General features: G+C 48.5%; 1 protein-coding gene across 4 annotated transcripts in view; it reads left to right on the forward strand.

Annotated features, from left to right (window-relative positions):
- The window catches only part of SACM1L (SAC1 like phosphatidylinositide phosphatase), a 59,995-nt gene extending 37,676 nt beyond the window's left edge, over positions 1 to 22,319 (forward strand). For 2 of the 4 annotated variants that reach the window (XM_047096765.1, XM_047096768.1), the window contains 9 exons: positions 5,216 to 5,295; positions 9,943 to 10,041; positions 12,764 to 12,902; positions 14,758 to 14,827; positions 14,949 to 15,021; positions 16,053 to 16,146; positions 16,264 to 16,356; positions 16,990 to 17,047; positions 20,477 to 22,319. In XM_047096765.1, the coding sequence (XP_046952721.1) occupies positions 5,216 to 5,295; positions 9,943 to 10,041; positions 12,764 to 12,902; positions 14,758 to 14,827; positions 14,949 to 15,021; positions 16,053 to 16,146; positions 16,264 to 16,356; positions 16,990 to 17,047; positions 20,477 to 20,613 (843 nt within the window). In that variant the 3' untranslated portion in view covers positions 20,614 to 22,319. The remainder of the gene's footprint in view (positions 1 to 5,215; positions 5,296 to 9,942; positions 10,042 to 12,763; positions 12,903 to 14,757; positions 14,828 to 14,948; positions 15,022 to 16,052; positions 16,147 to 16,263; positions 16,357 to 16,989; positions 17,048 to 20,476) is intronic. The other 2 variants (XM_047096766.1, XM_047096767.1) reach the window with 2 other exon arrangements.
- The last annotated feature ends 5,366 nt before the right edge of the window (positions 22,320 to 27,685 follow it).

The raw sequence follows: 27,685 nt of genomic DNA on the forward strand, positions 1-27,685 counted from the left end.
ATGATCCTTCTCCCGTCAGCCCCTGGTAATTGTTCTCCCTGCTGTCTGTATATTTTCCTATTCTAGGTACCCCACGTAGGTGGATCATAGAATATTTATTCCTTTGGCTCTTGTTTCTTTTACCGACTTAATGTTTTTAAGGTCTGTCCATGTTACAGCACGTATCAAAATTTCATTCCTTTTCAAGACTGAATGACACTCCATTGTATGTACCATATATCGTTTACCCATTTGTCTGTGGATGGACATGGGGTTGTTTCTGCATTTTAGCTGTTGTGAATAATGCTGCTCTGAACCCTGGTGTGCAAGTATGTAGTTGAGTTTCTGCTTTCAGTCCTTTTAGGGCTACACCTAGAAGTGGAATTGCCGGATTGTATCATAGTTCTAGGTTTAACGTTTTTTGTTTTTTTTTTTTAAACGTTTATTTATTTTTGAGACAGAGAGAGACAGAGCATGAACGGGGGAGGGTCAGAGAGAGGGAGACACAGAATCTGAAACAGGCTCCAGGCTCTGAGCTGTCAGCACAGAGCCCGACGCGGGGCCCGAACTCACGGACCGTGAAATCATGGCCTGAGCGAAGTCGGCCACCTAACCAACTGAGCCACCCAGGCGCCCCTAGGTTTAACGTTTTAAGGAACCGCTGTCCTGTTCTTGACCGTGGCTACACGTTTTACATTCCCACCGGCAGTGCACCCGCATTCCAGTTTCTCCACATCCTTGCCAACACTTGGATTTTTCAGGATTTGTTTTGTTTTTTTGATTATAACCGTCTTTATGGGGGTGGAGTGCTATGTCATAGTGGTTTTGATTGGCATTTCTCTGGTGACTAATGACATTGAGCACCTTTTCATGTGCATTTTGGACATTTGTAGGTCTTAGGAGAAGCATCTTCTCGAGTACTTTTCTCACTTTTAATCAGGTTGTTGTTTTTGTTGTTTTGTTGAGTTACGGTAGTTCTTTATATATTCTGGAACGAATCCCTTTGTAGAGATGCTTTGCAAATATTTTCTCCCATTCTTTGGGTTGTTTTTGAGAACTGCTAGTTGTAGGTCTATCCAGATTTTGTTTTTTCAAGATTAATGTTTTGGTAGATTGTTTCTAGAAATGTGTCCATTTCATGTAGTTGTCCAGTTCATTGACATACAAATGCTCATAGAATTCTCTTATAAACCTTTTTATTTCTTCAGAATTGGTAGTAATGTACTAGAATCATTCCTGATTTTAGTAAGTTGAGTCTCTCTTTTTTTTCTTGGTCATCATAGCTAAAAGTTTGTCAATGTTGTTGATCTTTTCAAAGAACCAAATTTTGGTTTCAATGGTGTCTCTCTGGTTTTCTGTACTTTATTGTATTTATCTCTGCTCTAATCTTCATTTGCTTCCCTTTGCTAGCTTTGAGTTTCATTTGCTCATCTCTTTCTGGTTCTTTAAGGTGAAGTCCTTGATTTAAGGTCTTATTTTTTTAACGTGTATGTTTATAGTTGTAAATTTCCTTTGGTGTACTGCTTTTGCTGTATTTCATAAGTTTTGGTATATTTTCAGTTGTCTCCAGTTATTTTTTAGTTTCTCTTGTGATTTCTTCCTTAACGTAGTGTTTAAGAGTGTGCTGTTTAATTTCCACGTATTTATGAAATTTCTGGTTTTCCTTGTTATGAGGGTTAGCTTCATTCCACCGTGATCAGAAAACATACTTTGTATGACAGTTATTTTAAACATAGTTAAGACTTGTTTTGTGGCCTAAACATAATCTATCTTGGAAACTGTTCATGCATGCACACTTGAGAAAAACGTATCTTCGGTGGTGTTTTGGGTGGAGTGTTTGTTTGCTGGGTCTGATTCGTCTGTGGTGTTTAGCTTCTCTGTTTTCTTGTCGATCTTCCGTCTGGTTGTGCTCTCCATTGTTGAAAGGGAGCTGTTGAAATCTCTAAGTGTTATTGTAGACATGTTTATTTCTCTCTTCAGTTCTTTCAGTGTTCCTTCATGTTTTTGGGCTCTGATGTTTGGTGCATATATATCTCGTGTGTTTGAGCTTTTTGGTGAATTGACTCTTTTATCACTATATAGTGTTCTTCTTTGTCCTTATAACAGGTTTTGACTTAAAGTCTATTTCATCTGATGTTGATAGAGCCACCCCTGCACTGTTTTGATTACTATTTGCACGGACTATCTTTCCATCCTCTCCTTTTCAACTAATTTGTGTCTTTTGATCTAAAGTGAGTGTCTTGTACAGCATATGGTTGGATCAAATTTTTTAATTCATTCTGTCTGTGCCTTTTGATTAGAGAGTTAACCCATTTATATTTAAAGTAATTACTTATTTGTAAAGACTTATTTCTGCCATGTTGCTCTCTGTTTTCTGTATGTCTTTTTTTATCCCTTGTCTCCCTCCATTACTGTCTTCTTTTGTGTTGAAATGTTTTGTACTTCTGTATTTCGATTACCTTCTCGTTTTCTTTTGTGTATATTCTACAGATACTTTCTTTTCGGTTACCGTGAGGATTACATATAATGTCATGAAGTTATAATATTTAATTTGAATTAAAGGTTCAGGTTGATACCAACCTGACTTCAGTTTGCTTACAAAACTCTACTTCTGTAAAGCTTTGTTCCTCCGCTTTATGTTATTAATGTCTCACATTACATCTGTTTCCTTTTTGTTCCCAGTAACATAGATTTATAAATTTCTTTTAACGCATTTGACTTCTGAGTTCTGTAGAATATAAAAAACAAAACAAAACCAGACATACAGACCATTAAGGCTGCCTTTTATATTTGTCTTTGTCTTTACCTTTGTGGGAAATCTAAATACCTTCCCGTGGCTTCCGGCCGCTCTGTATGTTTTTTTCATTTCAACCTGTAGGGGACGCCTTTAGCATTTCTTGAAGGACAGTTTTGCCACATAGAGAATTTTTGGTCTCTGGGTCTCTTCTTCCAGTACTTTATAAAAGTTTATTTATTTTGAGAGCGAGTACGTGAGCACAAGTGGTGGGGGAGGGGCAGAGAGAAAGGGAGAGAGAGAATCCCAAGCAAGCTCCACTCTGTCAGCGTGCTGTCAGTGTGGAGTCCTAGGAGGAGCTCGGACTCCTGGACCGTGAGCTCAAGACCTGAGCGGAGATCAAGAGTCGGACACTTAACCGACTGAGCCACCGGGAGCCCGTCTTTCGGTACTTTAAACATATCAATCCCCCTGCCTTGTGGCCCCCAGGGTTTCTGAAGAGAGACTGACCTGTAATCATATTGAGAATCCCGTGTCTGGGATGCATCTCTTCCCTCTTGTTGCTTTCCAGGTCTCGCTCTGTGTTTCAGTAGTTTGATTATAACGTGCTTAGCGTGGGTTTCTTTGGGCTTAGCATACTTGGAATTGTGTGATCTTCTTGGATTTGAAGATTTATGTCTTTCATCAAATTTGGGAGATGTGGGGCCATTTTTTCTCTTTAAAAAAGATCTTTACTCCTTTCTCTCTGTCTTTTCCTTCTGGGACCCCCATAATGGGTGTGTTATCCCTGGCGGTCCCCAGACATCTCCTGGGCACTGTTCACTTTTCCCCATTCATTTCTCTGTCTGCAGCTCAGACTCGGTTATTCCATCCACGTCTCGTCTTCCAGTGTGCGATTTGATTTTCCTCCCGTGCAAATGTGCTCTTGAACTCCTCTTGTGAATGTTTGGTCTCCGTTTTGTACTTTTCAGCTCTAGGCTTACTGTTTAGCTCCTTCAAAATTTTTGTTTCTTCACTGGTTATCTTATTTTATTCATATACTGTTTTCCTGGTTTCCTTTCATTCCCTCTTTTCCTTGAATTCTGAGCATGTTTAAGACACTGGTTTTAACCTTTTTTCTGATAAGTCTTCTGCAGGGGTGATTTCTGTCACTTTATCCTTTTCCACTGACTAAGCCTTGTTTTTCTATTTTTTGTGTGTGCCTGGATATTTTTGTTGTTGAAAGTTGGGCCCTGGGTGGGTTGTAATGTGGTAACTCTGGAAGTCAGGTTCTCCTCTCCCAGGGTTTTACGGTGTTTTTGTTTTCGTTTTCCTTTCAGTTGTTGAAGGCTGTAGCAATCCATTTGTTTTGAGACCTGTCCAAACCATTTTTGAAAAGACTATCCCCTTGTTGTGTGCGCTCACTGAAGCCTCTGTTCTTTTAGCTCGTGTTCAGCTAGTGTTTTGACAGAGATTGCTTTGAATGCCGGGAACTGAAACAAAGAATAAAACAAAAAAGAGAGAACAGCCCGTTTCCCGGACTGTGCAGACTGGTTCTGTGCTGGAACAGTTTTCCGCTGGCTGCCCAGGCTTGCTCGAGCGCAGGGGGGTCAGTCTGAGGGGAGGGCTGTCCCTAGGTCTTCTCGGGCCTTTGTGAGTGTGCATCTCACCTGGGTGTACACGTGGCTCTCTAAAATCCTCCCCCTACCTGGCTGCTTTGGAAGGTCCTAATTTCTCAAAAAGCGTCACCCCAGCTTCTTTCTCAGGCTGTAGATGGTCTCTTATGTTTCCCAAAACTCCCTGCTCGAGGCATCTGATGGCCTGTGGCGTTCTTGTAGCCTCCGCCTCCCTCCTGCTTGTGTTCCTGGTTACGTGAGACAGAGACAAACAGGCCGGTCCTTCAGGTCAGAACAAAACGCACAGGGCGATTTGCAAACAAGGGCTGGCCCTCTCTCCGGTTGGAGGAGGGGAACTGAGAACCTGGTTGTCGTTTTTTTGAAGTTTATTTATTTTTATTTATCTTGAAAGAGGCAGAGACAGTGCAGCAGGGGAGGGGCAGAGACAGGGAGAGAGAGAATCCCAAGCAGGCTTCACACCGTCAGTGCAGAGCCCGACGCAGGACTCGAACTCATGAACTGCGAGATCATGAGCAGAGTGGAAACCAAGAGCTGGACGCTTAGCTGACTGAGCCGCCCAGGCGTCCCCTGGTTGCCATTTCTTAACATTTAAGATCGAGACCCTCATTGCCCCAGGGATGGGGTGGGGTGAGGGCAAGGAAAAATGGCACAAAACCGTCCCACAGTTTTGAAGAGAGCTTCTTTCTGATTGGGTATTTGCTCAGTTGCCTCTTAAACGTTTGGTTTTCCAGAGCTCCTACAAAGTTGGCTCAGACGGCTTCTGTTGTGTCAGCATTTCTGTGAGAGTACGGAAGCTTGGAGCTTCCCGGTCTTCCGTTTTGCCGATCTCACTCTCCCCTTTTAAAGGAACTTAAAAGAACGCTGTGGTGTTTTTGTTTTTTTACAGGTTAACCAGAAGGGCTCAGAGAAACCGCTGGAACAGGCATTTGCAACAATGGTGTCTTCCTTGGCGAGCGGAATGATCAGGTACCTCCCTAGAAATCTGCGCAGGTCTTTTCAGATCAGATGTGCACATACATGGCCTGCAGCCCCTCCCCATCCCCCCCCCATCCCCGCCCCCCCCCCCCCCAGTGGATGCCTGAACCCGCACGCGGCACCGAAGCCTGTGGGTACTTACATATGCATACCTGTGATAAAGTTGGATACGTAACATAGCACGGTAGGAGATTAAGAGCAGAAAATGCCAGTAACGAGTAATAGATCGTTAAAACAATATGCTGTCATAAAAGCTGCGTGAACGTGGCCTCTCTCAGAACATCTGGCGGTGCTGTGGTCGTGCTCCTTGTGACGCCGTGAGATGCCAGGTGCCCACGTGATGAAGGGCCCTGAAGGTTGTGCCGACCTGACCAAGTGTCAGAAGGAGGGCCATCGGTTGCAGGGGACTAAACGCGTGGAAAGTGAAACCGTGGATGAGGGGAGACTACTGTATCCACGAGTTCGTAGCTCTCACTGGACACACGGGTGTCCCCCGCCCCCCAGAAGTTGGCTTTACACCATCTCGCTTTTACAAGAGCCCTGTTAGTACCTGTGCTCGCCAACAGAAAGAAATCCCAAGACGAGTTTTCCCTTTTACAAGGAAGTCACGACCGTACTGATGAAAGTCTTCCGTAAAACAGCGTGGCCTGGGGCATAAGGCGAACTTCTGGAAAGCAGGGGCTGCCCTTTGCTACTTTAGGCTCCTTCATAGGAAGCCTTCTTCTGGATGGCAGGGGAAACCTGTATTCCATATTTCTGCCTTTTTTTTTTTCCGATGCTAGATCAAAGCATGATTACGTTGGCTTGAAATTTTCTCTGGCATAATTGATATTGCAGAGTAACTTCCTAACGGTCAGATTTTAATGTACTTCTGTGAAAGTTTAGTCCCTGATCACAATCCCCTCCTTGAGGCTTTGTGTTGCCTGGCCACGAGGTCATGAATTTCAGTTCCTCGTGATTGCTTGGTGTGGTGTCTGTGGTCCTGAGCGCCACCCGAGTTGAAGAAACGTCCACTTGCATGGTGGCCTCGTCCGGAGCAGTGGCTTTGCCTCTGCAGGTCACCAGACAGCGGTTGCAGACTCTGTGCAGCCTTGTCCAAAGAGGGGGTCCTGAAACATCAGCAGTTGCGCTGTGGGAAGGTGCAAGGTGGTGAGCCCATTTGGAGCTTTTCTGCAGCAAGAAACTGGGCTGGAGGGGGGGGCGTGTACTGTGGTAGCAGATGGTCACAGGCATGGGGTGGGGAGGGGAGACTTCCCAAAGAAATGGAATTGGGTTATTTGGGGAGAAATGTCTTTAGCCTAAGAGAAATATTTTCCTAATTTTCATCAATGTTTGTTTATTTTTTTTGAGGGAGAGAGCATGCGTGCATGAGTGGGGAAGGGGTGGGCGGGGGGCGGGGGGTGAGACACAGAATCCGAAGCAGCTCCAGGCTCCGAGCTGTCAGCACAGGGCCGGATGTGGGGCTCAAACTCACAAACTGCAAGATCATGACCTGAGCCAAAGTTGGATGCTTAACCGATTGAGCCACCCAGGGCGCCCCTAACCTATGAGCAGTTTTAAACATGCACAAAAATAGAATGATACAGTGACCCTTTGGGGAAGATTTTCAGTGTATTTTGTCCAGCTCAAAAGCTCTGGCAAATTCATCAGACCTCCCTCCCCCCACCACACACACACTCCACGTACACTTCTGCCTTCTCACAGTAGAACTTTCTTTTTTTAAATTTTTTTTTTCAACGTTTATTTATTTATTTTTTGGGGACAGAGAGAGACAGAGCATGAACGGGGGAGGGGCAGAGAGAGAGGGAGACACAGAATCGGAAACAGGCTCCAGGCTCCGAGCCATCAGCCCAGAGCCTGACGCGGGGCTCGAACTCACGGACCGCGAGATCGTGACCTGGCTGAAGTCGGACGCTTAACCGACTGCGCCACCCAGGCGCCCCACACAGTAGAACTTTCTTAAACCCCCTTCAAAGGACTCCGAGGAGGGTTCCTAAGCAGGGTGTGCCTCAGAGCCCTCAGAGGAACTTACTCAAACATACCTTAGACCTGGACAATTATAGTCTCTGGGTTTGGAGTCCAACATGCATATTCTGGGAAAAGTTTGACTTCTGGCTCCTGGGCATACCCCTTGTTCGGGCCCTCTGCCCCAGAGGGCCTCCACAGGCCTGCTTGCCTCCGTGAGTTCGTAGCAGCGGCTAACTTGGGGAACTTGAGGCATAAGTCAGAGTCTTAGGTTATGCCCTTGGTGTTCTGGGGAACTTGGAGGGCACCTACTGCCCGCACCTGAAGAGGGAACACCCAGAGCTATTGTCTTTTCCCTCCCGTGAGGTCTAAACACCACCAGACAGAGGGACATGTTAAAAAGTATATAAGTATATAATTTAGGAAACATAAAATTTTATAATACTTATGTATACACACACACGCACATATATATGTACACATACATATATATATATACACATATACATACATACATATGTATATTATAGATTCGTGGGTTCGAGTCCCACATTGGGCTCTGTGCTGACAGCTCAGAGCCTGGAGCCTGCTTCGGATTCTGTGTCTGCCTCTCTACCCCTTGCCTGCTCACATTCTCTCTCTCTCTCTCTCTCTCTCTCTCTCTCTCTGTCTCTCAAAAATAAACATTAAAGATTAAAAGCCACATATATATAGTTTTTATTTAGTAGATAAGTATTCTGGCAGGGAGAGAAGAGCAGTCTGTTTGTTACAAAGTGAAATTAAATGGTAGACTTTCTGTCCTCTCTCATTTGTCTGTTGGACTTACTCACTTTTGAGTTGTTTAATGATTGTTGCTTTGAGTAAATTAAGTAAATTAAGTTGGTGGATTTGTGAGTGACCCAAGGAGAAAGGTCATACAGTTGCCCTGCTGAGGAATGGTGGGCCTCGTTAGCAGTGGGAAGTTTTTCTTTCGGGAACTGGGTGGGAAAAAATGAGCCGTGCGAGGTAATGTGTCTCTAAGGGTTTCTTCCTAGAACTTTGAAAGAGGTAGAACTGCTGGACTGTCGGGGTCAGAAGCAAAATGATGTATTTATTTATTTATATTTTTTATTTTTTTTTATTTAAAAAAAATTTTTTTTTAACATTTATTTATTTTTGAGACAGAGAGAGACAGAGAATGAACAGGGGAGGGGCAGAGAGAGAGGGAGACACAGAATCTGAAACAGGCTCCAGGCTCTGAGGTGTCAGCACAGAGCCCGACGCGGGGCTCGAACTCACGGACCGCGAGATCATGACCTGAGCCGAAGTCGGACACTTAACCGACTGAGCCACCCAGGCGCCCCAAAATGATGTATTTAAAACCGTTCACTGTCCAACTACAACTGTGCAGCTCATTCTTAGAAGATAGAAATGTGATTTTAGAAGGATAGAAGCTTAAGAATCCAAATGCATTGAGGTGCTGGCGAGCTGCTTCAGTCCTGGAAGCCCGTCCAGGGCCGTTGCTTGTGGGAGCAAGCACTGGGTGGGAGCACTCCAAAGGTGACTGTCACACTGCCGCTCTTGTGAGAGCTGCCTTCGGAAACACCCCCCTCCCCCCCCCCCCCCCCCCCGCCCAGTCTTCTCAGAGTGTGGCCTCTTGGTTTGCTAGCCCCTGTTACTGTACTGATTCCTAAGGATGCCGTTCTCCGCTCGGTGGGAGAACCACTGAAGCAGTAAGAAACCACACCGCCCGGGGTGGGAGCCTCCCTGGATGTGTGGACAAGCCCACGCTCCGCCGACGCTCCTTTGGTCTGTTGGGACTTCGCGGGGGTCACATGAGAGCGGATATGCCTCGTCTGAATTTCACTCTCTGGACCAGAACATTACGCCCTTCCAGGCCTCTTGCTTTATGGCTTGACTTGATTCCTGGCTCCCTTGACTTTCAGGAACTAGTCCGTGATTTTTTGCCCCCTCTCAGTTGGCAACATTTTCCAGCTCGTGGTAGGACACCTTCACCGTCAGAGTGTTCTGACTTTAAGAATTGTGCCTATTAAATATCAGAGAACCGAAAACGACCCGTGACGCATTGACCGAAGGTTCTCTCTACCGCATCTATGCGAGATGTATAGATACTGATAAAGGATGTGAATGGTTTGATTTGTTAAAGCGATGAACAGAAACTAACCAGCCTGGGGACCATGCTGCCTGTGTTCCTCTCACAACCCCTAGGGCAAGTCCGACACTCCGTCTGATCCTCCTTGGACGGAATTGAGCTGGACCATTTTGAACATTTTAATCTGTTTGAAAAATGATAAAAAAAGGACCCCATTCTTTGTACATCGGGGTAGAGAATAAATATACACTGGGTACTCCATACTCATTTGGACAAGGCTCCCTTATACTATATACCCGATGCTGTGCCTGAGCTCACTTCTGCATTTGCAGGACTTCTATACTCCTGTCGGAGGGCCCCTAGAAGAACATGTGAAGATACGTGTGTGTGTGTGTGTGTGTGTGTGTGTGTGTGTGTGTGTGTGTGAGAGAGAGAGAGAGAGAGAGAGAGAGAGAGAGAGAGAGAGAAGGAGGAGCACTCTGCTCCGACAGAGAGAGGAAAGTCAGCTTATGAACACAGTAACGGCGGAAGGAAAAATGGCTCCTCTTTGCTCATTACCTGCGGATCTTTTCTTTCGGCAGATATGTTGCCTTCGACTTCCATAAAGAATGTAAAAATATGAGATGGGACCGACTGAGTATTCTGATGGACCAGGTAGCAGAAATGCAGGATGAGCTAAGGTAAGCTGTATCTTTTCCTGTGGAGGTCGAGGGAGGAGGTCCGCGTGTAGATGGAGCATGTCTAGTGGGCTTACGAACACAGCGTGCCGGGTTGACCGCGCTGGTTTGGACTCTCAGTTTTTAGTCCTTTTTTTATTGGAAAGATGAGACTTAGTGGCTTAAAAATATTTTTAGGTTCTTAAAAACAACCCAAGGCCAGGTATTTTCACATTTTTATGAATCCGCTTCCACATTTACAAAGTTTCCCTAATTGGAGCTAGCGTACTACTATTTTATATTCCGTTGTTTTGACTAAACATTCCATCACGGATACTTAGATACTGCGTCGTTACCCTACCTGGTCTTTGTAATGATGGTGTTTAACGGCTTTTCTGTACTCCCCCGCGTCACCCTACAGGCTCAGCTAAGTGTTCTTTTTCATCCTAGGCATCCTGGCTTGTTTCCTTGTCTCTTCCCCCCACAAAACATGTGCTGCAGCGAATCACTCTGGGCGTGTCTATTCTCACTTCTGTTCGGTGATTCCCTAAAATAAAGTCTTGAGAGCAGGGCTAATAGTTCAAAGGGTCCGAATAACTTCATGGTACTTTCCGAACGTGTTTGGCAAGTTATTTGACGTGTTGGCCTACGGGTTTACTGTCCTCTAAGCATAGGTCAATCTTTACTGATTCTACACTTGATCTTAGCCAAAAGGCCGAGAAGCAATCTTTACTGATTCTAAAGACAGAAGAAGGGATCTCTAAGTCGCTCTGTCATTTTGTTCCACCTGGGCATATTTCTGACCCCGGCAACCCCCATGCGTTTTCTCGTGTCAGTTCCACAGTAACACAGTAAACCCTGTTGTGTAGGCATTTCTCAGTTTTTAAAAATGTTTCTTATGCCTATTAAGTAGTCGGCGACGGTTAGTTAAATCTGCTCTTTTTCTGTGCGGTTTTGTCATGAGCAGCTAGTGAAGGGCAGTTGACGTGCACCATTATTGGGCTGCAGTGACACTGACCGGACCTGGGACGCTATCGGAGGAGGTGGCTCCTGGGGTTCGCCCATGAATCACTGCCCCACAAGAGCGTGAGAAAAGACGCCAGAGTCTGTCCCCCACCGCGCTCTGTGTCCCACAGGGACAGTGGAACTTTCCCCAGTGCCCTGCACAGGGCCTCTCTGGACACTTTCTCCTGGGGTTTTGGGGAAGGTGGAAAGAATCTGGGCTTTGGGGTATGACCTGTCTCGTTTTGAAATGTTTGCTTCTTATCAGCCATGTGACCAAGACAGTTGTCTTCAAACCTTGGTTTCTCCGTTTGTAAAGTGCAGATAATAATACCTACCTCATAGACTTAGTGTGTAGTTTAAGAAACGATATTTATCAAACACCCAGGACATACTCTGTAAGTACTAACAGCATGCTAACACCCATGTGCACTCATGCACACCTGTGTATATACACCAGCTCTAAACGAACCTCACCAAGTCTGCGTGAATCTCATGCAGATTTTTAGCCTAAACGCATTCTTTTAGGCCTTTATTTTTAAGGTCGTAATTTGTATTTGGCCTGTGGTGAGTCTGTTGTGTTTCCCGGCTCCATTTCAATTTGAGGGAGTAATTACAACGAGATTACTTCGTGGTGTTCATCGTTTGCTCGGTCCCACACGCTCCGTTCAGCGCTGCGTGTGTTACGCATTCCCGTGGGGACCGGGAGCGGCGAGACGGGGTGCCGTCCCCTCCACCCTGTGGGTGAGAATTTTGGTTCTGAGAGATCAGGGCAATGGCGTGAAGTTACACAGCCAGCGAGTGGCCTAAGTGGAGCTCGTTGCTCACTGCCAGAGTCCACGCTCTTCCCCGCTACGCTGCGCGTTGTCCAGAGTTTGAGTTCAGAGCATTATCTGAGGAAATTGTTAAAAGTGAATGAGACACAGGAACTGAGAACCGTGATTGGCTCCGGGGTGGACATGTGGGTGGTGAAGGGGAGAAAGGGAACCTCATTTTTCAAGTAACACCCTTTTGAACTTTATAAACTCCGTACTTTTGCATATTTAACCCAGGATTCTTTTTTTTTTTTTTTAATTTTTTTTTTTTCAACGTTTATTTATTTTTGGGACAGAGAGAGACAGAGCATGAACGGGGGAGGGTCAGAGAGAGAGGGAGACACAGAATCGGAAACAGGTTCCAGGCTCCGAGCCATCAGCCCAGAGCCCGACGCGGGGCTCGAACTCACGGACCGCGAGATCGTGACCTGGCTGAAGTCGGACGCTTAACCGACTGCGCCACCCAGGTGCCCCTAACCCAGGATTCTTAACGCACAGTTTCCAGCCTTTGCTTGAGAGATGCTGACTTGAGTTCATCTCGAGGCCGAGTGCGTTCGGTTTTAAAAAAAAAAACAGCTCAGGGAATTCCGATACAGACGGTGTAGGGACCGTGCTTCGAGAAGTCTGATCTACAGGATGTAGATGAACAGCTGTGTCGGAGGGGGCCTGCTCTGGCCTCGGGGACGCCCCTCGGCCCTGCCGGTTCGTGTCTCGGCGTGTTTGGACAGGGGCTGTCTCGCCTCGGCTTTTCAGACGTGTTTTTTTTTTTTTTTTTTTGCTCTGTACTAATCAAATACCCCCCGGGCCACACGTTGCCCTTCCGAACTTCTCATTTGCCAGTTGTCCACAATGTTGCAGACCATCAGCAGCAGGGCGCTCGTGCGTCGGACTGCCTTTGCTATGAGGGTGTTTATACAAATATGTTGTAGTTATTTTCTAGTGGACTCCGCCGGCATGGTGGTGGCAAGCCAGGAGGGCGTGTTCCGCAGCAACTGCATGGACTGTCTGGACAGGACCAACGTGATCCAGAGCCTGCTGGCCCGCCGCTCGCTCCAGGCCCAGCTCCAGGTGCAAACGCTTTTTTCCTTCTGTGAAGTCAACAGTGCAGCCCCGAAGTAGCGAAGCTACATTGACGAAATCGTCACCAGCCAAAACAAACAACAGAAAACATTTCACCTTGCTCCCCACCCTAAACCACCTGTTTTCGGTTTTGTGTCTTTCCACCCGTGGGCGTGCACATTTCTGTACCTGCGGTCGGTACGTGTGTACATGGTGTCGTTTGTGCGTTCAGATTTTGATTTTAAGTCAGCTCTACACCCGACATGGGGCTCGAACCCACAACCCGGAGGTCAAGAGTCGCAGGCTCCACCTGCTGAGCCAGCCAGGCGCCCCGTACAGTTTCTGATATTTCCTTTTCCTCCAGCTCCAGCGTTATACACAGCCATCATTTTTAAGAGTTGCACTTACTAGGTTGTTGCATTTTCGGCTTATAAGTAACACTGCAGAGAATATATCTGGGTGTGTTATTTTTAGCTCGAATGCTTCCCTTGCGGTTCATTCCTAGAAGTAGAATTTGCTGCGTCAAAGAGAATACGCTCTCCGAGAGGGTCATGGCACTTTACCCTGGTAAACTGCTCAGCATGGTTGGTGAATCCGGTTCACGGAACTCTTGCCGGCCTTACGTGTTCTTATTTAAAACTTTGTTTTCTGTTTTAATAGTCAGAGTGGTGCCTCAAGGTGAAGTTTTCGTTTGCATCTCTTTTATTACTGAAGCTCAGAGTTCAGATAACATTGGCATTTATTATGAGGGGGCAAACAGAATGCATGCCAAATGGCTTCCTGCCCCCGATGGTAAGCTTTGTTTATGACAGTCCAACTTCGTTTATGGTAATTTTATGATACCAGGAATTGTGGAAGCAAAACACCTCCTTTAAAATGAATTGTCCTTGACTCCTAGTAGGTAACACAGGCCAGAGGAGCGGTTTCCCTGTTGGAGCATGATCTACTTTGTATTGTACCTTGTCCTCGTTCATCTGATGGATTTACTTCAGAGTGTATTTTTTGATGGAAACAATGGTAGCAAAGAAAGAAAAAGAAACAATAGTAACAGTGGTTGTTTCCAAGTCCGATAAACAGAAACCTATTTAATAGGTTCTATAATCGGTACTTAACTATTTCACATGCTAAATGCAGTACTAAACAACCTAAGCCACATTTCCAAGACTCTACGCATCAGTTCGGCTCTGGTGGGGACTCCAGGCATACCTCCCCCCCCCCCCCGCCCCCGCCACCACCAGCTAAAGGTCATGGAGGGCAGGTGGAAAGGCCATTCTGGGGTAGAAATGGGGAGGTGTGGTCTCAGGTGAACAGTGAAGATGGGGGTTCTGAGAGGGCTGAGGTCCAAGACAAAGACCAGGGCAGGGGGTCCTGATCTGTGGTCAGTGACCCCTGAAGGGGGGTCCGCGGCAGGCAGGATTCGGGATGCCAGGGAATCCTCTGAGATCCTCTGAGTCTGTGGGGAGGAAAGGGAAGGCTGGAGGTGACGGGAACAGCAGGGAGGCTAGTGGGTGCAGGCAGTGGGAGGTGGGGGTTGGCAGGGAAGGACGAGGTGATGGCTGGGATGCTGCCGCTGCCTTCCCTTTCCCTCCCCCTTTCCCTCTGCCCCTCTTCCTGCAGGGCCGGGCGAGTGCTGGGGCCCCGGGGTGAGTGGGGGCTGCGGGACAAGGAGCCCTCAGAGGCTCTGTGGCCTGGCCAGGGGCACGGGTGGGGGGACGTAGGGAACTGGAGCGCCCCCTGTGTGCAAGGACAGCATCTCTACCTGCAGCCGGGAACCGCGTGCTACCAGCCGGGACTGTCTGCTCTTCTTCCCGAGCTGTGTGTGCGAAACCCGTTACGCTTGAGCACGGTGTGCTTCTTATTCCAGAGACTGGGAGTGTTGCACGTGGGACAGAAGCTTGAAGAACAACACGATTTTGAGAAGATTTACAAAAACGGTAGGTAACTTCTTTAATAGGGGCCGGGTTACTCACGTTGTGAAATAGATTAATAATTTGGATTTAGAGACTCTGGCTCTCACGTTCGTCATTGTCAGTTGACTTTTCCTTGTTCTCACAGCCTGGGCCGACAACGCAAATGCGTGTGCCAAGCAGTACGCGGGCACTGGCGCCTTGAAGACGGACTTCACCAGGCAAGCCGTGCTTTTCAGCTAGCACTCAGACCCGCGGCTCTCGCGTCTGGTGCACACGTTAGGATCACCCGGCAGCTTTGGGACGGTGGCCAAAGCCCAGCGCCCGGGGCCTCGGTTCACAGCAGTCAAGTCGGGCTTGGTGGGGGGGTGAGGCCCAGGCGCCGGTGGCTTCCCGGCCTGCCTGTGGTTCTGCTGCGTGGAGAGCGAACGGCGGCCCCTCGGCCCTTCCCGAGCCCTGCGGAGCCCCTGGGTCAGTGGGGTCTGATTCGGCAGGGGCGGGGGCGGGGCCTGAGGTTCTGTGCCTCAGGGAAGCTGCCGGGGATGCCGATGCCACGTTCAAGGGCCACGCTGCCAGTGAGAGGTTAAGACCTGGTGAGTTTGGTTTTCTGCCAGACGGATTCTCTGGGAACAAGTGAAGATTCCTAGACTCTGCTGTTCTAACCACCTCACCTGGGCCTCTCATCTCATTTTTTTCTTTCTTTTTTTTTTCTTCTTTAATGTTTATTTATTTTGAAAGAGAGCATGAGCGGGGGAGGGGCAGAGAGACAAGGAGACACAGAACCCCAAGCAGGCTCTGCGCTGTCAGCACAGAGCCCGACACGGGACTCCGTCTCCCGAACCCTGAGATCATGACCTGAGCTGAAATCAAGAGTCGGACACTTAACGCACTGAGCCACCAGCGCCCCTCAGGGATGATTTTTTCTTTAATGTTTTTATTTTTGAAGGAGAGAGAGACAGAGCATGAGCGGGGGAGGAGCAGAGAGAGAGAGGGAGACATAGAATTTTGAAGCAGGCTCCAGGCTCTGAGCTGTCAGCACAGAGCCTGACGTGTGGCTCGAACCCACAGACCGCGAGATCATGACCTGAGCCGAAGTCGGACGCTTAACCGGCTGAACCACCCAGGCACCCCGGGATGATTTTTAAAATCTCTGTAATTCACTTTACGCCCGTACCACATACTTTCCAGCCATAAAACTGGGGAAGAACGTAATATACAAATCTGTAATTTGAGATTCACCTCTTTTGACCAGAACCGGGAAGAGAACGCAGCTGGGACTGGTCATGGACGGCTGGAACTCGCTAATACGCTATTACAAGAACAACTTCTCCGATGGCTTCAGGCAGGTAAGTCTGTATTTGCTGCTCGTCTTTGCTCATCCGGCCGCTGCGTCTTTGTACTGTCCCTGAGTAATGTAACTACATCCAAGTGGGGAGTTCTTAATCTCCTTTTTTCTGTTCTAGGATTCCATAGACTTATTTCTTGGGAACTACTCAGTGGACGAATTAGAATCTCATAGTCCTTTAAGTGTTCCACGGGATTTGAAATTCCTGGCTGTAAGAAACCTTTCTGTTTTTCAAGTTTGCAAAAGCACTGTGTCTGATTTGATTTGAAACCTAATGTGTGGTCCTAAAGGGACTGTAGATACTCGGTTTCCCTGAGGAGAAGACGAGGGAGAGGAGTAAAATAACTTTGGTGTCTGTGTTCCTGCACACTCGACTGCCTTCCTGAGAGCACACGAGCCCGAGGGAGGGTGGAGGGTCTCTCGTTCCAGGAAGATTCTACTCCCCTTTACGCTGGGGGGTTGTGGGAGGCACACCTGACATGTGGAAGGCAGGGTATGTTTTTGACGCTTGTCCCCTTTGTGACTCCTCTGTTCACCAGACTTAGCTGGGGCTTCTCTGGGGTCTCCTCCAGTGGGCAGAGGGTCCCGGAATGGAGGGGGCTGGCGCCTCCCTCACTTGTCAGGGCCATCGCCACGCTTCTTCAGCTCTTGTGACCTGACAGTCTGGCGACTTGGGCAGTTGGGGTCCCACCGCCTAAGTAATGATGTTTTGCTAGAAAAAGATACTTTGTGTGTTAGATTGCAGAAGAGTCTTACTTACCCTTTTTCAAGCAAAGACCCCCGCCGGTCGAGCAGAATTCTCGCCTGATGGTCTCTCTCTCTCTCTCTCCGTTTGCCTTTCCAGTTGCCTATTATCATGGTTGTTGCCTTCTCGATGTGCATTATCTGTTTGCTGATGGCTGGTGAGTCTGCCCTTATTTCACATTCTTGCATTAACTTCTGAGAACGTGGGGCTTCCTTGTACAGCATCTTGAGATCGTGAGTCTGCTCAGCCCTTGATGTCCCCTGCTGGGTTCAGTGAGCCGAGCGAGCAGCTGTGACTGGTCCTTACATGTGACGGAGGAAAAACACATACTCACTTTTACTGATAATTGGTGTTGATTTATTTAAGATTTTAAAATATTTTTCTTTTTTTTTTTTTTAAGTTTATTTTGAGAGAGTGAGCAAGTGCACACACGTGTACGTGCGAGCGGGGGAGGGGCAGAGAGAGGGAGAGAGAATCCGAAGCAGGCTCCAGGCTCTGAGCGTCAGCACAGAGCCGGATGCAGGGCTCGAACTCACAAACTGTGAGATCATGCCCTGAGCTCAAGTTGGACGCTTGATTGACTGATCCACCCGGGTGCCCCTGATGTTTTAATCTTCATAACTGTGTGTGATTTTTTTTCACAAGTGAAATATTATACATTTTTTGTAACCTTTTTTTTTTTTTCACTGAACAATGTAAACATTTCCCTGCATTCTTTATTTTTTTGTTGTTTTTTTATTTAAAAAAAAATTTTTTTTTTAATGTTTATTTATTTTTGAGACAGAGACAGAGCATGAACGGGGGAGGGGCAGAGAGAGAGGGAGACACAGAATCTGAAGCAGGCTCCAGGCTCTGAGCCATCAGCCCAGAGCCGGACGCGGGGCTCGAACTCACAGACCGCGAGATCGTGACCTGAGCCGAAGTCGGACGCTTAACCGACTGCGCCACCCAGGCGCCCCATATTTTTAATGGCTGCATTAAAATCCATTTATGAGGGCGCCCTGGTGGCTCAGCCGGTTGAGTGTCTGACTCTTGATTTTGGCTCAGGTTGTAATCCCAGCGTCGTGGGATCGAGCCCCACGTTGGGCTCAGCACGGGGCGTGGAGCCTGTGTAAGATTGTCTCCCTGCTCGCACTCTGTCTCTGCCTAAAATTAAAACAAAAGGGAGGGAGGAAGGAAGGAAAAGAAACCCATTTATGGGTACGTAGTTTATTTAAACAACCACCTACTAGTAGACAAATAAATGTTAATAAGTTAATACACTATCACTAAATTTTATCACATGGTGAGCAGAATTCCCCAAGAACTTGTGCTTAGGCATCTTTGCTGTTTTTCTCTTCTCTCATTATTTTCCTGTGTCACTGAAGCTGATGAGCACTTGGGACTAAAGTGTCTCCGTCGAGTGTGGTGCGGTGCTGTGGCAGTTGGAGGCTGGGACTCGGTTGCACTGGGCTCTGAGGGGCGGCCTTGGCGGCTCTGGAGGCGGGCCTCCTCCGGCCTTCCTCCTCCGTCCGGGTCTGCGGGCCGGCTTGTCGGGACGCCGCCTGGATGTCCCCTCCTCACCGCCGTCTCAGATCACGGCAGAAGTCTGTGAGCTGAGGACCCTTAACCGCCAGCCCCCTTACACGCACGCGCACACCTTCTTGCTGGTGTGGTCCCTGTAATCCCCTCTGTGTTCGGCACCGTGGACGGTCCCGACGTGGGGGAGGGAGCCCCTCTTGTTACTCTAGGGCAGGGGTTAGCAAGCGTTTTCTGTAAGAGCAAGATAGTGAATAGTTTAGACTTCCCAAACTACATGGGGTCTCTGGGGCACATCGCATGTTACCACTCTTTAAAAATGTAAAGGGGCGCCTGGGTGGCGCAGTCGGTTAAGCGTCCGACTTCAGCCAGGTCACGATCTCGCGGTCCGTGAGTTCGAGCCCCGCGTCAGGCTCTGGGCTGATGGCTCGGAGCCTGGAGCCTGTTTCCGATTCTGTGTCTCCCTCTCTCTCTGCCCCTCCCCCGTTCATGCTCTGTCTCTCTCTGTCCCAAAAATAAATAAACGTTGAAAAAAAAAAAAAAATTTAAAAATGTAAAAACCGTTCTTGTTCATGGCACGAAAACAGGCTGCGGGCTCCAGAGCACAGGGAGTGCCGTGCGGCATAACTTGGCTCCCGTGTCCGGTTCGGGGGCAGGAAGGACGAGGCTGGGGTCGGCCAGCACGTGCGTCCCACGAGTCCTCAGACGCCCACCCTCTTCACTCCCTACGCGCTGGCTTTAAAGCACCGCCTCGCGGATGCCCCTTTCCGGGAGCCAGTCAGTCCGCTGTTGAATTCGTTTTGTTGCTTTGATCTGTTCTGTGTCTTCTTGCCTCTACACCCGCGTGTCCCCGTAGAACCTCAGCGAGCTCAGCCTGCACAGACGGACAGGTCCTTTGGGGAATGTCCCGAGGCGGGCTCGGGAGGACCTGCCTTTCTTCTTTGTCCAAGAAGAATGTTCAAACTCAGAGGGGTGAAAATTAGCAAGTGTATCAGTTTGCGCATGTTTTTGAGTAAAAAGAGACTGCTGCTATGGTTGGCAACGACTCCCGGCAGTTCATCGCTATAAAATCGTGGATTGGTGCACCTGGGTGGCTCGGTCGGTTAAGCGTCCGACTTCGGCTCAGGTCATGATCTCGCGGTCCGTGGGTTCGAGCCCCGTGTCGGGCTCTGTTCTGACAGCTCAGAGCCTGAGGCCTGCTTCGGATTCTGTGTCTCCCTCTCTCTGACCCTCCCCCGTTCGTGCTCTGTCTCTCTCTCTGTCTCAAAAATAAACGTTAAAAAAAAAAAATCATGGGCATTGTGTCTGGTTTCTAGCCCATGAATGGGAAGTAAGTGAGCGGGACCCCTGACCGCTCACTAGGAGCCTGTGTTTCTTCCCTGGCGCCCTCTCCCCGTCCCTCGGCCTGCGCCCGCGCCTCCCCGCCCGCAGGTGCCGACGGTCCTATTGCAGGGGAGAAACAACACCAGGTTCAGGTCAAGTTGGAGAGCACACAGTAGGTCTTTTCCCACTGCTGCCAACCTTCGTGAATTCTATGCGTTGTACCAGGAGAGTTGTGTGAAATACGTCCTTAATGTGATATTGCGGAGTTTTGCTTTATACGCTTTGACACGTTTTCTGAAGCGTGTATGTGTTTGTGAGGTTACTTTTCGTGCAGGTGTTTTGATTGTAGCGAATGTATTAGTAATGGCTTCTTGTGATATAAAGTATATAATCTAAAAGGGATAATTATTTGCGTGATGTAACGTGGAATAGTTTAGTCAGGTGCTTCTTCTCAAGGTGTTGCTCCTGGACCAGCGGCATCAGCGTTATCTGGGAACTTGTTAGAAATGCAGATTCTTGGGCCCTGGCCCAGACCTGCTGAGTCGGAATCGCGGTTGGGCCCAGCAGCTGATGCCTTACGGGGCCCCCGCCGGGACTCTGATGCCAGCCAGAGTTCGAGAACCGCCGGTTCAAACCTTAGTTGAGAGGTTCTTGTATTTTTCCTGTAGATGTGCTCATAAACTTTAATGACGTGCGATCAGTAACATGGCTTTTATTTATCAACTCTGTTTGTTTATATCAACAGGTGACACTTGGACAGAAACACTGGCCTATGTGCTCTTCTGGGGAGTCGCAAGCATTGGAACATTTTTTATTATTCTTTATAATGGCAAAGATTTTGTCGATGCTCCCAGATTGGTCCAGAAAGAAAAGATGGACTGAATTTGTGTCTGTGGAAAGCGGCTCGGCTTAGAAGATTCCATCATGCAGAACTGGAGTCTTTACTGACCCGCTTTCCACATCAGCCTGAGGTCCTTTTAAAGCCTCTCTCCAGAAGCACACCTTGTGCTCCGTGTGGGGGGAGGGGGGGTGACCTAGAATCAGCCTGACGTTCCTGCCTCGGCGACCTCTTCACTACTGGGATGGCTCTGTTTATAATTTGAAGCTCTTCTGTAATTAAGGGGTGACCCGAATTCAGCTCCTGGAATGGAAGGAATCTATTCCTTGTCGATTCGATCAACTTTTGCAGGATAAGTAATATATTTAAGAAATCTAGCTTCTTTCGTTATTTAAAATGGTAAAATTATTTTTCTAGCTCAGTTTCCTTATGGTCGTTGTAGAGGCCGTCGCTGTTAGCAAGCGGACTTCGCCACACCTCTTTGGACTTTCTTCAGAGTTTGAGAATCCGCTAGCTCGACTGTTGGTGCAGAGCACGTCTTTCGCAGCCGTCGCGCAGTTTGACGGAACAGCCTGAGACTTCAAGGAGTCGGGTCTGGCGTTCTTCTGAAGTTTCAGTTGGGCTGTCCTCTGAGTTCAGCTTGAACTTGCGTATGAAGAAGAAGTCCAGATAGTACTTTATCTTTTGTTAAAGGTGTAAATGAAATCAAAGAATGTAAAGCCTGTGTCTTACGCTAAAGGTCCAAAGCCGCCTCTGTTTTCAGGATTTGCCTCCGTGTGGAGGATACCCCTCGACTGGCCAGCGGTCCCTCCCGGGCGTGCTGGTTTCTTTGGGGGTCGTTCGTCGAGACACGCAGGCCTCCGAGAGGTGCTCGTGCTGGACTTGGGGTTGCCCTTGGAGGCCGCAGCTGCTTCCCACGCATGGCACCACCCGCGCTCTCCTCTCCGTCAAGGTTTTGTTAGCTCCCGATCAATAAGTGTGTCTGCAGTTTTGCGCTTCTGGTAGTTAAGTTAGCGTTCTCCAAATCAAGGACCAATTTCAGTGTTAATTTTTGTGCAAAAACAAACCTGAAAAATCTGCTTTAGAAGCTGTGCATAGTTCTAATTATAAGTTGGACTGTGTATTCAAACTGTAATTATGAGGTTTAAATATTAGAAAAGTATGTAGGGTAGTATAATCGCCACTATTTTAAGGCAGTTCAATTAAATACGGCTACGGTATTTGTGTTGTGCTTGAAAATATGTACAGTTTATTTCAACTTCAATAGTAATACCTTATGTTGTCCTTAAATATCTCTCAAAGCGCCTTGATTTCAACATGACTTTTTTCCCCCCCGTTATCTTTTATAAACATTAATAAGAGACGTTGCTTCTAGAAACTCTAAAAGAGATAATAGCTGGAAACCCTCTCTAGCTTAAAACTCAGTCACTAAAATTCACAGTAGGGCAAGTACTTCTTAGAACTACCTATTCCTGACACGTACATAACCGTAATCTGTTCCAAAGATGGAATGTGTGAAACTTGGTTCGTGTCTACTGTGTTCCATGACTCGAGTGCTACCGGGCATTTCACGGGAAGGACTTCCTCCCACGACCACAGCAGAGACCACCTGAGAGCCGCCGGTGCCCACGGACTGATGCTGGCGTGTCCGATCTGAAGGCGTCCGTGTTCCAGAAGCCTGCGGCGATTGCATTTCTGAATTCGTGTACTGTGCACCCATACGTGAAAATAAACGTCCTATTCTTTTCTAGCCACCGTTGCTGTCGTTCCCACACTTGGTCTCGAAAGGGGTGTTCTTTTTTACCAGAGAACTTTTAAATCATGCCAGGCAGCGCGTGCTTGGGCTTCATAGAAAATCGGGGCAATGCAAGTGAGCAAGAAAATTAATGGCTTCTGAAATCTGGCTTTTCAGTGGTCGCTTGAGAAATTGTGCTCCTCCTTATTTTTTAGTTACAGATAAAAACAGGGAAACATTGGGGCACCTGGGTGGTTCAGTCAGTCGAGCGTCTGATCTGGGCTCAGGTTATGAACCCGTGGCTGGTGAGTTCGAGCCCCACGTCGGGCTCTGTGCTGACAGCTCGGCACCTGGAGCCTGCTTGGGATTCTGTGTCTCCTCCTCTCTCTGCCCCTCCCCCGCGTGTGCTCTGTCTCTCAAAAATGAATAAATGTTAAAAAAAAAAAAACAAACAGGGAAATAATTTAGTAACGTATGATGTCCATAAAAAGGTGTTCCCTGCCCGCCCCCCCACCTCTTGAGTTGTGGTCTGTTTTTCAAAATGATACAGGTCTCAGCTGGGAAGTAGGACTGTGTTGCGTATTAGAAAGTGGTCTCTGGGGCTGGGGATGTGTCTGAATGAGGCGGGAAACAACTCGGCGCCTAGGAGGCCCTTGCGCACGGGAGCGAGGCAGGAGTCCCTGGGGATGTTACGTGGGTACGCCGTCCCCCTCTGAACCGAGCAGAGCTGCCTCAGGCTGCGCCAGGCCGTCCCTGGGGTCGGCTCTCTGCGTGGGCTACTGCGGCTCCTTCCCCGCACATACGGGTGAAGACAGCTGTCCCTGTGGCTTCCTGCAAAGGGGCTTTCAAGAATCTCTCCCACCTGTTCCCTGTGACCTTCTGTCCTTCCCTGATACCCCAGCCGGTGTTTCGTGCCTGGTAATCTCTAGCTCCTTCCTTCCGTGGGGCGAAGAAAAAGGGTATGCTTCTGATTGTACTTCAGTACGAGAGAGATTTCGTAGTGTGTTACCCAAGGAATCTGTGCTCTGTCTTATTTGTAGCTACAGAATGACCAGCTTTGTCCCATTCGGGATTCAGGGACCACGGGTGGGGGTGGGGAGAGGCGGGGAAGGTCCCCAAAGTTATGTGATGCAGATTCCTCAGTCCTGATGGAATGGGATTTACTTTTGGTATCAAGATTGGAATTGGAGGTGTGCCAAACCCAGAGCCTGGATAAGAGGGCAAGAAGAATGTAGGGGTGTGTGTACAGAGGGGTGGCTTAATAGCCTTTTAAAAAAATGTTTATCTATCTTTGAGAGAGAGACACAGAATCCGAAGCAGGCTCCAGGCTCTGAGCTGTCAGCACAGAGCCCGACGCGGGCCTCGAACCCACAAACCAGGAGATCATGACCCAAGCCGAAGTCAGAGGCTCAACGGACTGAGCCACCCAGGCGGCCTGGGGAAGCAACTTAAACAAATTAGGGTCTTGGGGTTTTATCATCCAAGGGTCCTGATGTCAGAAGAAAGCATCCTAATACAGATAAGTTACGGTAGGTTTTTAAAATCTGCTCCTTGCCTCGGGAGGCTATCCCGACATGGCAGCCTGGCTCATCAAAGCCAGCAAGACCGAAGTGCCAGGCTTCCGTGACCTAATCTCGGACGTCGTGTCTGCCGTATTCTCTGCAGCAGTTCTGGCAAGCTCATTCTGCAGAGCAGACCAGCGCCCTGAGTGGCACAGCACCCGGGTGACATGGGCTTTGCTCACAAGACCCTGCGGTTTGGGCAGGGCCTCGTAGGCATCCCTCATCTCAGCTGGGTAGCCCCTGGGGCCCGCAGCTGGCTCTCACCTGGGAGGAGGGGAGGGGAGAGGGGAGCTAGGAGGTGGAGGGAGGAGGGTGCAAAGATGTCCCCGTCGTCCCTGCTCCCCATAGCTCCCGTCCGCCTTCCCTCTGCCAGTAGGAGAATCACGAGCCGTGAAGGTACAAGGTAACACGGAATTGTTCTCTAAACCGGTTGTGCCGTTTAGAGGCCTAGTGGCTCCCGTGACTACCAATGCTCGGGAAGCCAGACTTCCTGACTTTTTAATCCACCGGGTATAAAACGGCATCCCATTCCAGCATCTCTCCGATCACTGGTGAGACGGGAGCATCTTTTCATAATTCTTTGTTGGGTCGTTGCTGTTCCTGTTCTGCGCCTTGTTGGGGTCTCTTGCCGGCTGCTGTTAGGTTGTTTGTCCTTACCGATTTGTGGATGTTCTTTATATTCTAGAGAGTAGTTCTTTGTTGGTTTTACGTGCTACACACTTACGTCTTCTCCCGGCAGCTCATGCAGGGAGGGCCCCCGTGTTCACCCCTCAGTGGGGTTCCGGTGCTCTTTGAAGACCATCTAAGCTCCTTGCCTGGCCCACAAGGTCTTTCTGACCAGACCCTGTTCACTCCCACCCCCGATCACTCTCCCCATCACAACCGCAGGCCTCCTTCCTGCCCTTTCCCACCTCCGGGCCTTTGCACATGCTGTTGCCTCCTCCCGGACAGACATTCGGTCCGCAAAGCTCCTCAACCACCAGACTGACGCACTGTCCCTGCCACACCACCACTTGACCCATGTATTGGCTTCTTAGAAACGGTCACCATCTGTAGTCATCTCGTTTGTTACCTTCACTGTGACTCTCCCCACCCCCACCCCCCAGAATGTAAGTGCCATAAAGTCCAGGGGCCGTGTCTGTCCTGTTCAGCACTGTCCCCAGCACCTGCCTCCGGACCGACTTGTAAGATCTCAATAAAGGCTGATCCTGTCCACGTGGGCAATAGAAGAGAAGTGATTCCCATGTCAGAGGCTGGTCGAGACATTCTGGTTAAGAATTTCCTATTTGTCGGGGCACCTGGGCAGCTCAGTCAGTTAGCATTCAACTCTTGATTTCGGCTCAGGCCATGATCTCACGGTCCACAGGCTTGAGGCCCACGAGGGGCTCTGAGCCGACAGTGCGGAGCCTGCGTGGGATTCTCTCTCTCCCTCTCTCTGCCCCTCCTCACTCACGAGCTTTCTCTCAAACTCAAAAAAAAAAAAAAAAAAAAAAGAATTTCCCATTCGTCAATGATGGTTTTTTTCTGCAGCAATTTAGAAGGGCTTATACCCTGTTTTAAACCCATCGAATTAGACCTTTATGATTTTTCTCTTAATTTTGTTTATAGTTTATTTTTTGAGAGGGGGGGGGGTTGGGGAGAGAGAGAATCCCAAGCAGGCTCTACACTGTCAGCGAAGAGCCCAGTGTGGGGCTTGAACTCAGGAACCGTGCGGTCATGACCTGAGCCGAAACCAAGAGTCAGGCGCTTAACTGACTGAGCCACCCAGGCGCCCTTTTCTGATTTTTCTTACGGACTCTAACCATCACCTCCCGTGAGGGTCACACTGCGTCAGTGTGGCTTCTCTGGCTGCCTGAGGAGGGAAACGTGGGGAAGGTGACAGAAACGAGAGACTGGGTGGATTCTCTTTTATTTGCCATGTTTTCAAAATTAGCTCATCTATTTACATAATGTGGGCATATCTCGTGTTACGAGAGGGGGCTCAAAACTACAGCCAGTACGTGACAAAAACCTACAGAGACACTTGTCAAAGGTTTTATCTATGACAACAATTGCTGAGCACCCAACCATCTCCCTCCCTGATTTCTTAGAGCTAACTAAGTCAAGGACCGTTATGTCTCCAGCATAAATAGAAAACTCTCTGGAGTCCGTGATCTGGCCACGACGTCATGGTGACTGTTACGTGGATGTGGGTGGCACATCCCTTTCTCTCTCCAGCCTAATGGAGGAAGGTGGACAGGTGTCAGATGACCACTTTGGTGCAGCACCGAGAAAACAGTCAACAAAGAATTTTTTTGAGACACGACTCATTCCTGGTTCAAGAGGACTATTGAAGAGTGCTCTGTTCTTCATGAAGTTCACAGAAACCAGAATAAAACTGAATGGGAAACCTGAGGCATTTTCACCTGGAGCACGTTATTCTAGAACACTGTGACCTCATCCATCCGACTTCCATGCAATTGGAAGTGCACAAAAATACTTTCAAACGTTTTGAAAAAATTTGTTTTAACTTTTACTTATTGTTGAGAGACAGAGAAAGAGTGTGAGTGGGCGAGGGGCGGAAAGAGAGGGAGACACAGAATCCGAAGCAGGCTCCACGCTCCGAGCCGTCAGCGCACGGAGCCCGACGCGGGGCTTGAACTCACGAACTGTGAGATCGTGACCTGAGGTGAAGTCAGACGCTTAACCGACTGAGCCACGCAGGTGCCCCTAAAGGTCACTTTGGACGTAAATGTTCCTACGTGTGTGACACATTACGGAGCCCTGGTCCTCCGGGTGTGGCCCGGGTGGGGCGTTGGGAGTTTTACATGCTCACAGGCTGTTCGAATGGGAGGCGAGGTGTGGAAACACAGAATAAAGGAATGATTTAGGACAACATTTGTCTCCACGGTCCTGAGGATACTTGGCAGTTGGGGCTGAGGCACCCTGCTGATGACGGACCCCAGGAGGGGCGGCCCATGTTGTAAGACCGTGACCATGACTGGGGCCCGAGGGGGACCCGCTCCGCAAGGATTCAGGAACGGAGGGCTGTGTGTTTGCCACTGAGTGTACCTACTCTTCAAGCCTTGACATCTACAGTTTTTCAACGCTAGACCCTCTGCTGAGAAGTCCGAAGGCTGAGTATTTGTGCTTGATAAATGCTGGTGCATTTTGAAGGCTAGTGATGACCTCCTCATAAGTGGCCATCAGGTGAAACGGGGAAGCAGTGACAAGACGGCTTGTAAAAGCAGAAGACCTTTCTGGTGCCTATGTTTGTTATCTGGGCATTTATAAATACACGAAAAAGAAGTCAAAACAAAACAAAACACTCCAGCCGACGTCCCAGGGGAGTGTTTCAGTGTCTTCGAAGATGTCTGTACAAATCTTACCCAAAGAAACTCGTGAATTCTGTATGTCGGTGAAGCACAGAAGGTTTGTGGGGGGGCCCTCCCCCTCAGGAATAACCTTGACCTGCTGATTGCCGTGAAAAAAGACAGGAGACCCTAGCCGGGTAGACTAATGCTGCATCATAAATACAGTGCCTTCAGTTACAAGATGCTCTGTTTGAGTTACATATATATACGCTTTAGAAGACTTCCGTACAGGGGCGCCTGGGTGGCTCAGTCGGTTAAGCATCTGACTCAGGTCATGATCCCATGGTTCCGAGGGTTCGGGCCCCGCATCGGTCTCTGCGCTGACAGTGTGCAGCCTGCTTGGGATTCTTTCTCTCCCTCTCTCTCTGCCCCTCCCCTGCTCATGTTCTCTCTCTCTCTTTCTCTCTCTCTCAAAATAAATGGATAAACTTTACAAAATGTACAAATATTTTAAAATCGATTGTAA

Source organism: Lynx rufus, unplaced genomic scaffold, assembly GCF_022079265.1.
Source record: "Lynx rufus isolate CCGP_SWC_20201006 ecotype Redwood Valley unplaced genomic scaffold, mLynRuf1.p SCAF_4, whole genome shotgun sequence".
Taxonomy (NCBI): domain Eukaryota; kingdom Metazoa; phylum Chordata; class Mammalia; order Carnivora; family Felidae; genus Lynx; species Lynx rufus.